This window comes from Protomyctophum bolini, assembly GCF_963924005.1.
Source record: "Protomyctophum bolini genome assembly, chromosome: 10".
NCBI lineage: Eukaryota > Metazoa > Chordata > Actinopteri > Myctophiformes > Myctophidae > Protomyctophum > Protomyctophum bolini.
In genome coordinates, this window is record NC_137871.1 from 16,744,098 (window position 1) to 16,758,524 (window position 14,427).

Here is a 14,427-nt window from a genome sequence, read left to right on the forward strand (position 1 = left end):
AGTGAATAGTTGATCACATGAAGGACCATGTGATCCAAAAAAAGAGTTCATAGTCTAATTTTCAGTTGAAGAAAACTACAACATGACATCACGCCGCGGTGGTCACCGCTGACACAACACATCTCTCTGTTTTTACTAACCACCGTTTTGGTGCTCACCTCTTCACCGAAAATTGGATCCACAGTTGTGGTTTCAGACCAGGCATGTAAAAGTGGTACTGAGGGGAGCAGGGGTGGGCATGTCTCTTTGCACGCTTTGCTGCACGGTGTTGTGAACACCATAGGTCGCGACAGGAAGCGAGTTCCTCCAGTGAAGAGGGGTTGATCCGGCCTCTCTTCAGTGTGGTCTTCATTTGGTCTTTGAACCGCTTCTTCTGCCCACCGGCACTGCATTGACCAAGGTGTAACTGGCCGTATGGACTTTAAGTGGGAGTCTATGGCTGGGCATACGGATGACATGCCCCAGCCACCTGAGTTGATGTTGGTTCAGGATAGACGCCATGCTGCAGCTGCCTGCACCTTCCAGCACCTCTGTGTGTGGCACACAGAGGTGGAAGAAAAAAAAAAGCCTACCATACGACAGTGGGATTTGAGTCTGGTTAGCCAGCCTCCAGGCTTCTGAGATGGTGGCTGTAGTGTAGATGGTCCATGCCTCACATCCATACGGTAGCGTGGAGATGCATAATGCTTTGTACACAAGCACTTTGGTGTGGAGATTGACACACACACACACACACACACACACACACACACACACACACACACACACACACACACACACACACACACACACACACACACAAATTAGAAAATAGTCTACTATACCAGTAAGACGCCCTGAGGGAATCCGCCTGGGTGACGGGCGGCAGACTGCTGGCATGGGGGTCAGATCAACATATGGAATGAATTCTGTACTGGCCATATATTTAGTGTGTCTTGAGTGTACAGGGTTTGATGTGCTCAGATCAACATACAGTATGGAATGAATTCTGTATTGTCACAAGGGGTGACTGACGTACGGACTGACAGGTTTTCATAGTAAACTGCGACCGACAGTCACAATAATGTTCTCACAATGAGTTGTGAATATGTAAGCAGCCAGTTGTTTTCTGTGTGTGGGCAATGCGCACATGCTTGCGCACGTTTCTTCAAACATGTGTGCATGTAAGATCACAGAAAGGACTGGTTATTGTCCACTGTCTTTGTATTGGGGTCAGGAAGTGCTCTGTCCAGTGTCCACCGACGCCACCACTGTGACTAATGGGGCTCAGCCTCTAATTTCTCTCTCTCTCTCACACACACACACACACACACACACACACACACACACACACACACACACACACACACACACACACACAGGTTCAGTCAGGGTTCATATACAACTCAGTCTCATCTCAGACGGACGCAATGAGATGCATTATGAATGTACGCATGCACTCTTCAAGGGCAAAGACCTAATAAGAATCCCCTTCATGTTTGTAAATTGAATCAACTTAAAGGCAGAACATCTCCCATCCTACATCAGGCCAGTGAGGTCTTTGCGTCATTTATTTAATTTGATTATATTCTTTTCAACATGTCAGACAACAACATGTGCATTGCAAATCCAAGCAAAAACTTGGATGTTTACAAAACTCATCAAAGCGGAAGTTCTCACATATTCTGCTGTAAAATGAAAGAGGGATTCTCTCTTATATTGCATGCATTGAATTGTCTGTCTCTCCTGGAATAATCTGGCAATGAAAGATCATGTGACCATTTCGTATTTCCAGCAGTCTAAGGTTGGGCAATGTTATGTACATGTAAATGGTGCATTTATATATGTAAATGTAGGTAAAAGTATAAAAGTGAGTATGTTAAAGTTGCCAATGAAATTTGCAATATGTATTACAATATTGTTTAATCATTATGACAAAGGGCAATATTTAACGTCCAGAAGTGCTCCAACAACCATGCACCTGTCAATCAGGCAATCAGCTATTATATATTAGCCTAACACTAACCTCACCAGGCTTTCCACCTCGGAGGAACCTTTCTTCACTCACGGGAGGAACCTTTCTTCACTCACGGGAGGAACCTTTCTTCACTCACCAGAGGACCCCATAGAGTAGGAACCCCCTCCCTTTTTTTGTACGGGGCTTGCTTGCGCGCGCACTACAGTCGAGTCTACCTAACTTGCGCGCAAGATCAAGCAAGGTGTTGATGAGTTCGTTGGTGTATGGACCGGTGTCGCACGGGCACGGCTGCTCGTGTTCAAACTTTAACAAACATTGAAATGTTTCTCACATAAGTACATTGCAATTACATTTAAATTATACGCTGTTAACGTCTTAACGAACTCTCCCGAATCCCGATGTCTGACGAAGGAGAGGAAAGCGACAATGCCGAGAGAGCGTCTCCCTCCCCGTCTCCTCTTCTCGGCCCCTGTTCTCCGCGGCCCCTGGAACTCTGCTCCTCCGCCTCGCCACTGCTCGGGGATCCAGACCCGCCGTACTCTGGCTCACCGGAGTCGTCTATTCGCCCGTCCCCGACGCGCAGCAACCCGGCGGACTCGCCATTAAAGTTCCACCACCGGAGGTCCAGAGAGAGCGACTCGCTGCTCCGCCAACGCCAGGATGAGCGCGTGGTCGTGGCGGACGGCCGCTACGGTGATGCGGCTGCCCCGGTTCTGATGCGCAGAGATGATGCCCACACCACGGGCTCCGTCCAACACCGTGGACAGCGGTTCTCTGGCGCACTGGAGTTTGCGGATTATTATTGTAATGACTCACCGGTCAAGGTTTTAGACACAGAAGAGCTCAACTTCGAGCTCCGGCATCACCAAACGTGAGTTCATCGTTTTTGTACACCCACAACTTTTATCCACTGGTTACAGACGATATGTAATTTAATTTATCATAAGTTATCGCACGCAGATGCAGTTGGCTGTGCTGTGCCTGTCGTTGATTTGGCAGTGGTCACATTGCTTATGCAAATGTGTTTAGGCATAATAATCTCATATTTTATGCTAATGCATGAAATATGGAGTTTCAGAGCGGAGGTAGTCTAGTAGGCTATACCACACCATGAGCTAGCCTATATATGCCTACACATTTCACTACATTGCATATTTTCATCTTTACAGAAATGTTAAAATCACACCCGTGTGAACTGAGTGGTGCAACTTCTCTCCCCCTCCTCTCCTCTCTCTCTCTCGCTCTCTCTCTCTCTCTCTCTCTCTCGCTCTCTCTCTCTCTCTCTCTCTCTCTCTCTCTCATATTAGCAGGCAACAGGCAGCACTAATACTATCTCTCTCTCTCTCTCTGTTTCTGGCAAACAGCACCCCTACTGCTACTAATAGTCATATGCTCATGGCCACATAGGTGGCCACATAGGTACGCATGCTGGTTGTAGGAGTGGTTGCACCACTGCATAAAGTTTATTTGTACGTCTTTAAATGTTTTAATGAATTGAAAATGGAGGACCCTAATGTAAACGTTTTATCCAGTTTTTGTATTCACCTGTACTTTAGTTATAGCCTACCCATTCTACAGTACAAACTGTTAATACAATCAATCAATCAAACAAACAAACAGTGAACATATCTGTAGTTCCCTTCAGTTCCCTTCCCAACCTGCCCAGCTAGAGTTAACGTTAACGTAACGTTATATGGCGAATATGTATGTCAGATTCCTTATCCCTACCCACCACCAACCCACATCATGTACAGTATGTGTATATCTCTACACAGTAACATTCTGACTGTAACCCAGAGAGGGGGGCTTGTCAGGGGCCTCCCTGTCAACAGATACTTGGCTCTTGGCTGTCCTTGAGAGTGAACATCTTGACTGGTTCTGTGGAGTTGTGTGTGTGTGTGTGTGCGCCGTGCGGGTGTGTGGTGGTGGTGTGTGTGTGTGTGTGGGGGGGGGGGGGGGGGGGGGGGGGTGGTGGTGATGAACTATCACAATTAGAGCAGATTTATGGAAATTAGTATCTCCCTCTCTCGCACGCACGCACACGCACGCACACACACCCATATTGGCATATGGGTGCCAGATTTCTTAATTTTCAGGCGTGACAATGTGATATTGAATTTGAAGCCATTTTTTCCCCACAGCTCTTGGCTATATCTTTAAAGAATTGGTAATGAAATACAGTATTTCTGGATCCAATAACAGTGCCCTAGTTTTCAGAGACTTCACAAGGACATAAGTAGTGACCTTATATCATTATACAGTAGGCCTACATGAAAGTGCTCAGGTGGAATGGGGGGAGGCTATGGATGGTACTGTCATCCTACATTTGACCATTACATGAAGACAGACAGAGATACAATGGCAGATCCACGTGTCCTGCCTTTGATCTTCTCTGGACATCCTCTCATCTTGATAAAGGATTCAGCTTGAAAGGGCTTGCACTGAGGAGAAGCATGGGCACTCTCATAGCCATCGCGTACGCGTGCATGTAAGGTGAACTAATGCATTACTAATGCAATGTTCTAATAAGCAATGCACCGTGTGTGTGTGTGTGTGTGTGTGTGTGTGTGTGTGTGTGTGTGTGTGTGTGAAAGAGAGCACATGCATGCATATGTGTTCTGTCATGGTCTGGCCTATTCTATATACATAGCATCAGATCCATCCAATATCTCAACTTGGAGACATTTCCCCATGAACTGTAGTCTGTTATTACAAATATGCATCCATCCAAGCGTCCATAGCCATAGGGAGGCAGTTACTCAGGAAATGGAGGAGACTTGGAAGTCAAAGCATCCTTGAGCGAGACACTGAACCCTTAACTACTCCCAGTGAGCAGCTTAGTGACTTGTGTGGTTCCTCCACCATTTGTGTGTGTTTACAAGTTACAATTTACAATAACATGTTGTTTGTGCGTTCGTGTACAACTGCCTCCACGTCCACAATTTACAATTTACAATTTAGGCATTTAGCAGACGCTCTTAATCCAGGGCGATTTACATTAAGCAAGAAAAAAAAAGCATGGGAATACATCACATAAAAACATTTATCATGAAACATGCGTAAGCTAAGAAAGTAAAAGTGGAATATCTATAATGAAACTATACATATAAGCTATACATCTATACTACTATGCTATACATATGTACTATGACGTGCTATGACTACATACAATGCACTTATGCTGTCTACATAACATGCTATAAGTCTGTATCAAATGCTATCTAAGTCTACAGAATTGCTATCTAAGGGGGTGGGGTAAGTGCTATGGGCCATGATGGAGTCTGAAAAGGTGGGTTTTCAGACTACGGCGGAAGATTGGGAGTGATGCTGCAGTTCTGACTGCAATGGGAAGTGCATTCCACAGTTTTGGAGCCAGAAGGGAGAAGAGTTTGGGACATGTGGAGCTTTGTCCCGGCATTTTTAGTGAGGGTACTTCCAGCTTCCCTGCGTTGGCTGATCTGAGTGAGCGGGAGGGTTTGTAGGGTTCGATCATACTTGCAAGATATGGGGGAGCCATACCTTTGGTTGCTTTGAATGCCAGCATCAGAGTTTTGTATTCTGTGCGGGCAGCGACTGGGAGCCAGTGGAGGGAGCGGAGCAGGGGGGAGACATGTGAGAATTTTGGCTGGTTGAAGACCAAGCGAGCTGCGGCATTTTGGATCAGCTGGAGAGGCTTAAGTGCACATGCTGGTAGGCCAGTAAGGAGGGAGTTACAATACGTGGCACCACACGAGTCGGGACATTGAACGTTGCTTTCAACTTCAAGAGCAATACTTTTTATTTAATTTAATTGAAAGTCTGATTTTGACCCAGATTTTGACCACTAGGCATTATTATGCGTTAAAGATTTTAACTGTACAATCTATGCTTTGAAGAGTTATAGGCTGAAATGTGGAGGCTCTGTTGTAGTGTCACCATGAGAAACATTTGGGGCAGACGTTCTTCCTTGGTCTACTGGGAGTGTATGTCCAAAGTGGAAGGCAGGAGGTTTGGGCGGGAAAGGTTTGGATATTGGATCATGTCTTGAAGTTATGTTAATTAAATTGTCTTGTATGCCAACACCAGTGTTTTGTACTGGGTGTGGGCAGCAACCACGTTTATGTAGGAACACATGTAAAGCTCTTTGGGATGTCATCATGTCACATACTGACTCAGATACCCTTTAGTTTTCATGCCATTTCACCAATAGGCTCTATGCACATCAAATAACTTGCTAATTCCGGGCTCCTTCACTACTTCCTTCACAGATGTTACCGATGATGATACTAATTAAGGCTCTGTTCCATTCTTGTCAAACAGAGTCAGGGTGCTGCTATTGTGCATTTGTCTTTAATTCTTGGAGTAAGTTTCAGGATTTATCAAGCGATATTGTACCGAGTGTACAAAGAAGCGGAAATACAGTTAAAGGCAAGTTACTTTTTCATATAGACTATGCTTTTTCTAACACGAAGGCATGCTCACTAAAGCTTTTTATCTGTGCATGCTGCAGTAAGAGATCCGTCTCGAACCATTACTGACAGCATAAGGCCGGCGTTCCAACGCCAACTTATATTAGTAGATTTTAAAGGCTGCATGCAGTTTGCACTGCATAACTTGCTTTACAGTACATTGCTTTATTATTTTTCTTGCTCACAGAAACACTCTGCTATACCAGTGGGTCTCAAAGTGTCCTTGAGTGGGATCCAAATGGCCCCGTATGCGTGTGTAACTCTGAGAGTGTACAAATGGAACCAAATGCACCTTTACAGGTCCATTTGGTTCCATTTGTACACTTTCAGAGCTATGGAAGGTCCTTGAAATTAAAACGTTTGAGGACCACTGTACGCCTTAATTAGTATCATTGGTAACCTGTGAAGGAAGTAGGGAAGGGGCCGGAGGTAGAAGAGTTATCCTGTGAGCAAAGAGCCTATTAGTTGCAGGCACACAGTGGATTCATTTTGAGCAAGCAAGACGCGAGCCCAGGCAGAACTTCTGGCCAATTCCGGACGTTCCTTTGATATCTTTCGGGGGCTTTGCAGCTGTTGGGCAGTGCCATCAAAGTTTGCCGGACATGTAGTTCTTTGACTGTTTATTTTATTTTTTTGTAACCCACATTTGTATGAGTTAATATAAAACTTATTATAAATTTTATTTTGGATAGTAATTTATTCTACCTTGCATTTGGAGTGTTTGGAGTGTAAAACTACAAGTGGTAAAAAAACCTGCCCAGTGGAGTGAACACAGGATGTATCTGTCCCATTGGTATATCACTGCCGGGTGATAGTTCACCAATGCTGAACCCGATGCGTTATTCTTCACTCTAGTGCATGCCGCGGCACGCGCATCAACTGCGTCAATTTGTAGCCGGGGACCATTCTGGTTTTATGGGACTGTGTGCTAGCAGCTAATGTCTTCTCTCCCCTGTAATTTCAGATACTGCCACGCCCATATTCCTTGCCACCTAACCTCATTCAGCTCAACCGGCCCATCTTCTTACCTGTGACTTGTTCCCTCATTAGTTAACAAGCATAAATACCAGTCCACTCACTCCCTCTATTTCACGTCTTGTGTTTTCATTCCTGATCTGCCTATTTAGAACACAGATTTACTAGCCCCCCAGATGAGACGATTGTACCAATTGATTGAATTACTTGGGTGACTACCAGTCGGTAATGACTGACTGTCAAGACAAAGTTAATCAAAACTTGTCTTGGTGGCTTGATGCTCAAAAAAAGATCCTAGAGTGTGTTAGAATAAATGGGTCCATTTTTACATTCTCAGAGTTACATAAACTGAGGATCTTTATCTGAGTGGCTAAGAGTCATCATGGCTAGATGCCTAAAAGGCAACACAATCGATGGTGAACTGGAGGGGGTTTAGACTAGTCATTGGTTAGACATGGGTTAAGGTTAGGTTTAGGTGTGCTGCCCTGTGGGAGGTTAGGGTTAGGGTGAGGGTTTGAGATAGGTTGTAGTTGTAGGACTAATGACTGGTCTAACCAATGACTAGTCTAAACGAAGTACTGTCTAAACTCACAGACAAAAGAACACACTGCTGGCCTTGTCAAACTTTTACTGTCATAGTTGTTCAGCTTGTTACGCACCAATTCGTCTAGGGGTAAAGGGTACGCATAACGTATAAAATGGACAGGAAACCTCACTGCAAAGTTGAAAACGCTTTTACTTATACTTCAAGCATAAAGTTTACAGAGGTAAAAAAGTGTTCTCAATACAAATGGCTCAATAAATACATGATGGAAGTTAATCGACTTTCAAGTATATTGGCAATCATTTATTATAGCGATGACTAGTAGGCAGTATTATATATAGGGTAACATATTAAAGCAGAGAGGTATAACTTAGAGTGGTGGTGTTCTTCGCCTAACCAAAACCTAACCGATAACAAAGGAGGAACTACATCTTTAAACCTAACACTCCTTCCCGAAGGGAGTTAAACATAAACCAAAAGGATAAGCAAAAGTTAACTAACAGCTGGAGTTAGCCAAAGAGCTGACAGGTTGGACAAGGTCAGGACTCAGGAGTGGTGGCAGCTCATATTCACCTCTCCACAACCCCTCTTCACCTCCTCTCCACCCCTAATAACGTCACTGTCATCTTTTTCATAAAGGAATGCCCTCGTTTATATTACTTTGTGCTATGACTGTCTCACCTAAAAGTAGCAAAAATAGAAGATCTACAAGCACACATCGCATCGTGATGCAAGCTATTTTTTCTACTCTTCCCACCCAACAGTAGGTGCTTTCCCATCAAGTATTTCCGAAAATAGGAAGCGAGTAAGTAAGTAATTCGAAAAAAGAAAAGCAAAAGTGTTTTTTGCGAAAAAGTAAGACTTATTCGCATTTTGAGGTGTTTCCATTCAGGATTTTATTCGCAAAAGCTTTATTGCGCAAAACCAGTGCTTTATGGAAACATGCTTAGTGATGATATCCCTGTGTCTCTCTCTCTCTCTCTCCTTTGCTCACACCACAAAGCAGAAACATACCACACACATGCAAATCACTGTTCTTTGTCTCGTGATTATGCATAGCTTGCTTTCCCTCATTTCTCTCTCTGTCTGCCCCTCTGATTGTAATTCCAGAGTTCAGCTCACAGTAATGATGTAGATGAATTCTATTTGGGGTTAGTTTCACAGACAGAATGAGCGAGGAGATTGGAGAGAGGCGATGAAGGAAGGCTAGATTGAGGGCCGATTTATTAGTTTAGTATAAGCTTATCTCAACAGACAGGCAGCCAATCTTGCCTTCAATGTATGTGGAAATGCCCTTTATACACACAAACACATATTCCTGTACTGACGTTGAGATACAAACAGGCATGCATGCACGTACATGCACAAATGCTAATGAAGTTTGCGTATGTATTATGTAATACAATATGTAATGTCTTTGGTTGTGATAAATAAAAATAGAGAATGTTAGTGTGTTTAAGGGGCAAGGAGTGTGTATCTGATCACAGACTTATTTTACCTGCTTTTGGCTCGAGGTTTACGAGCCTGATCTTTGAAAAACACTTAAAAATATATATTTTACACATATAGATTTTGTCCAAGCAAATCGGTACACATATCTCTATAGTCATGTGATATCTCTGTCAGATTTTCATGTTCCATCTCGATTGGCTAAGATTGATATCCAAGGAGTGGCTCGTTTTGAACAAAATGCCTCAAATAATTAACACATTGTCTGATATACAGTACAGTGAAACTGTACACGCACATTCCAATTAGCTGTGCTCCGAGGAGCACCTTTTCTAGTTGAAGTTTCATTTAGTCAAGCATAATAGGCATTTTTGTCTGTGAAATAGCTTCTGTGTGCGGCCTATGAGGGCATTAAGCATGTGTGGCACTACAAGTCTTACAGCATATGCGTTTGGGAAACCCAGCCATTGCCTTTATGGTTGCACAACATAAACAGATTACACTTACTGTTGTGTGTAGTTACTAGGGATGGGTCTGATTAATCGATAATCGTTAATAGGACCCGAAATCGATAATGAAAATTAATAATCGATGATCGATTTAAAAAATCTTCGTTTTTCTTTAATGAAAATCTGTTGGAAAGGCAATATTGTCATCCAAACAGGACAGGGCTATAGGCCTAACAAAGTGTGCCTGGGATGTGTCTGTGTAGCTGCATGACTGAGAGGAGTGTGAGTGACTGAACTGAGTGTGAGTGGAGATTGATTCCAATCAAGATACAGGTTTGGAGGATTTAGCAGGTGTTGGGGAATTTACCTAATCAGGCCTAGGCTTAGCCTGATTATCAGACTGTAGCTTTCTTGAAGCTTCCACTCAGAGAGTGGGCGGGGTCTTTGGGCTGGATCCAGGCTAGCCTAGGCTGCGGTTGCTATGGTGATCAATTGGCTCAACACTGGTCCATGGACCACCAGTGGTCCTCATTTAAAAGATGGAGTTAGTAACCAAATGGACCCTTATTAACTCAAGAGTTAAAATTGTTAATCATCTACATCAGGGGTTCCTAAACTTTTTGACTTGGGTACCCCTTGGGGGGGAAGATTTTATTTATTTGTAGGATACAAATAAAAACGATTAATCATTAATATTTAAAATATACAAATCGATTTTCATTTTGGACACATTTACACATCCCTAGTAGTTACCTCCCAATTCTGATACAGGTGAAAGATTACACAGTTCCATTGTTTGGCAGACTACCCCCCCCCCCCCACACACACACACACACACACACACACACACACACACACAGCCTTTCAATTCCATATCCTTTGACAACCCTGGGGAATATTTCCAGTGTGAACAGAGTTTCAATTTTCATTCATCCTTTCTCCACTCTATAGTATGTCCTCTTGAGCAAAAGCACCGGTCCTCGTGAGGTTCCAGCCAATGGGAAAAATACTAGTAATGAAAAAAAATTATAGCCGCACACTCGTAGCTGCCAATGCCAAACGTTTATTGTGGACACAGAGAAGAACCCAATGTTTCGGACAGATATACTGCCCTCCTCAGGATATACCCTGAAGCTACGAGTGTGCGGCTATACACTTTTTCATTACTCTTCCTATCTTCACCATAGCACCGCACGCACACGCACACACCATTTAGCCTTTCTTGCATATTTCATGGGTTTAATTGCCTTGCATCCTTTTTCTATGCTCGTTGTCTTTGAAAGTAACATGCAATACTGTATTTGGGTACCATTTGGTTACTGTCTGCATGCTCTGTTTTTATTTTATTTGAACAAACATAGAGTAGAGTAGACCAGTCATCTGAGACAGTAACACTCAAAGTCTATATACCCCCCCCCCCCCAACTGGCCATGCAGTTGTATTCTATCAGACAAAGCAGCACAGAACTCTTGTCGAGTTGCCATTCTTTGCACCTGTAATTAACAAAATGGCAGACTTAAATTCTTTCTACTGTAAGTCAGTTCAGTCTACTTAGCTGTGTAATAGCTACCGCCTGCGATAAAATGAAAGAAATAGGGACTATAACTTTTCTATGTTTAACCATTTTCATTTAGCTAATCATTAATCATATTCTTCCACCACAACCACAGGTATTAATACATCACAATGTTCTCCAGGTCTCATGCTGTCATTAAAGAGTTCCTCTTTGCAGTGCACTAGCTGTTCTCATAGTGACTCGTTACACAGTCAAATGTAGCAAGTACTTAATGGATAACATAAGCATTTCTATAGTTAGACTGATGGGTTGACTGAGAAATGACTTTTATACCATAAGTGACCAGGTTCGGTTGGGAGCTCAATGTGTGTATGAATACCAATTAATGACAGACACGAGGCAGATTGCAGGTTAACTTAAAGATACTGTATTGAAGGTTTTCATCATACAACATATCAATGCATACAAGGAAAAAATAATCGTGGCCTTTCAGGTCTTTCGGTTCTTTCTTTTTTTGGCGTGATAAGGGGGGTGCCATTCTCAATTGAGTTGCATCCATTTCTCGACTTGGCGAGTGAAGTTAAGAGGTTGAAATGTATCGGAGAGGGGAAAAGAGAGGATATAGCCAGTCAGTGTGCATGTTTCAAGAAAATCTGCCAGAAATACTGTAATTTATGTAGAATATGTAACATTTGAGTCCTCTCAGATGTTACAGTATTCAGCAGCAGTAAAGAGAATGGAGGGAGGAAATTAAAGGGCGGCTGAAAAACATGACGGGATGAAAAGAGATGAGCAACAAGAGACAGTTTTTGGCATTTATCATGGTGGTAAATTGTGCAGTCAAGATGAACGGGAAGTCAGAACGAATCATGATGATATTGGATGCAGCCAGGTGATTCCTGAAGATAGAAGAGGACCTGAAGGATTCGCTCCAACTCAGGCCGCTGGGTCTGGGTTAAGGGTGGACATTATTGTATTATGGACAATGTAGGCTGCACACTTCACAGCATTATGAAATATATCGATCCATTATACAGTTGGTGGCCACCCGGCCACTGTTATGACTTTGCTGGCCCAAATTGATTCGCATTTTGCGCACACTTACATTATTTCGCTGTAGGTTAATATATTTCCTTCACTGTAGGTTAATGGGGATGGATGTGTTTGTCCATTCAGTGGTAGGGAGACAATTCCAGCTGCATTTGTGTTTGGAATCGAAAATAGGCCAAACGAATGTCAATGAGTTAGGGATTTCAGGCACTGCTAGCTAAGTAAGTTTGACAAAACTTGGCATGTGTGTGTGGGTGTGTGTGCGACGTGCGTGCGTGCCCTTGCGCTAAGCCTACCTCATAGTGTGACAAATGCATATTGAACTTACAAAACTGACAATAGAAAGAAATTGAAAATGTTAGCACATGTAATGTGCCTACGGAGGGAGACTGAGATACATTGATAAAGGATTTTGGCGAGTCAAAACGTTACAGTTAGTCATGTAGGTGACCAGTGGCTCAGCGTGGAGACAACTTCAGCCAATATGATGAGCTGACCTGAGATGGCCCTGTGATTATCTTCGACCCCTGTCAGTCATATTAATCCTTTTTGTGATAGATCACAAATTAATGGTGGGGCTTGGGCTGAGGTCAGAGGTCATCAATACCCATAGTGAGAGTCTATAGCGACCAATATGTTCTGTCTGGCTGTAATTGGTTTTACATATTCTTCATTCCTTTCATGTCCTCCATCTGTCTGTCCTGACCTTTCCATTTCTATTGAGTTTTTTTCCTTGCCTTCCATCCACACACATTCCCATAATAATATTTCTCTCTCCATCGTTCTTGTTTCTCTCCTCTCCTCCCCCAGGGACGAGGCCATGCAACGGCGCCATACCACACTGAGAGAGAAGGGACGTCGGCAGGCGGTGCGAGGTCCCGCCTACATGTTCAACGAGCGCGGTTCTGCCCTCACCGCGGAGGAGGAGCGCTTCTTGGACGCCGCGGAGTACGGCAACATCCCAGTGGTTCGCAAGATGTTGGAGGAATCCAAGACCCTCAACGTTAACTGCGTGGACTACATGGGCCAGAATGCCTTGCAGCTGGCCGTGGGCAACGAGCACCTGGAGGTGACCGAGTTGTTGCTGAAGAAGGAAGGCCTAGCCCGGATTGGCGACGGCCTCCTGCTGGCCATCTCCAAGGGATACGTGCGCATCGTGGAGGCCATCCTGGCACACTCTGCGTTCCGCGGTGGCCTGCGGCTGGCCCTGAGCCCCCTGGAGCAGGAGGACGACGATGCATTCTATGCATACGACGAGGACGGGACGCGATTCTCCAATGACGTCACGCCCGTCATCCTCGCCGCCCACTGCCAGGAGTACGAGATCGTCCACATCCTGCTCACCAAGGGCGCGCGCATCGAGCGGCCCCACGACTACTTCTGCAAGTGTAACGAGTGCGTGGAGAACCAGATTAGGGACTCCTTCAGCCACTCACGCTCCAGGATGAACGCCTACAAGGGCCTGGCCAGCGCTGCGTACCTTTCCCTCAGCAGCGAGGATGCTGTGCTGACCGCCTTGGAGCTCAGCAACGAACTAGCCAGGCTGGCGAACATCGAGACAGAGTTTAAGGTAAGACTGTCTATGTCCTTGTTCCTCCCTTTCTCTCCCACTTCATGTACCTTGCCTTCCTTCTCCTGCCAATTGAGTTATTGCGCTTTCTCAATCTGTCTGTCTGATACACACACACACACACACACGCGCGCGTGCTTTGGAAATAAGTTACCCTGTGCAATCAACAGCACAGGGCCACAGTTAATCTCTCTCACACATCAGATCCACCTCTCTGCTCACTTCATGAATAGATTTCCCTGCAGCGCCCAAAAACACAGCAGCGTGATCCTCAGCTTACACTTGTTTATCATTGCTGTTGGGTAACGGGTAATCACGCCGTGGCTTCCCTGTCCCTCTGACGTAATACTGATTATGTCAGATTATTAACATTGGCCTTGCCCAAATACGATGGGTGATTAGTTCATCGTGTATTTTTTTTTAAAGTTTGCGTCCTGGGAATACGCCAAGTTATATTTTGGGTCTCAAG

At 44.3% G+C, this 14,427-nt stretch overlaps 1 protein-coding gene across 1 annotated transcript in view; it reads left to right on the plus strand.

Annotated features, from left to right (window-relative positions):
• Positions 1-2,355: 2,355 nt before the first annotated feature.
• Positions 2,356-14,427, plus strand: part of trpc7b (transient receptor potential cation channel, subfamily C, member 7b) — a gene marked incomplete at both ends in the record, with an annotated part of 70,364 nt that continues 58,292 nt past the window's right edge. Inside the window, 2 exons of the mRNA XM_080773362.1 lie at positions 2,356-2,828; positions 13,199-13,958. Coding sequence (XP_080629488.1) covers positions 2,356-2,828; positions 13,199-13,958 — 1,233 coding nt within the window. The remainder of the gene's footprint in view (positions 2,829-13,198; positions 13,959-14,427) is intronic.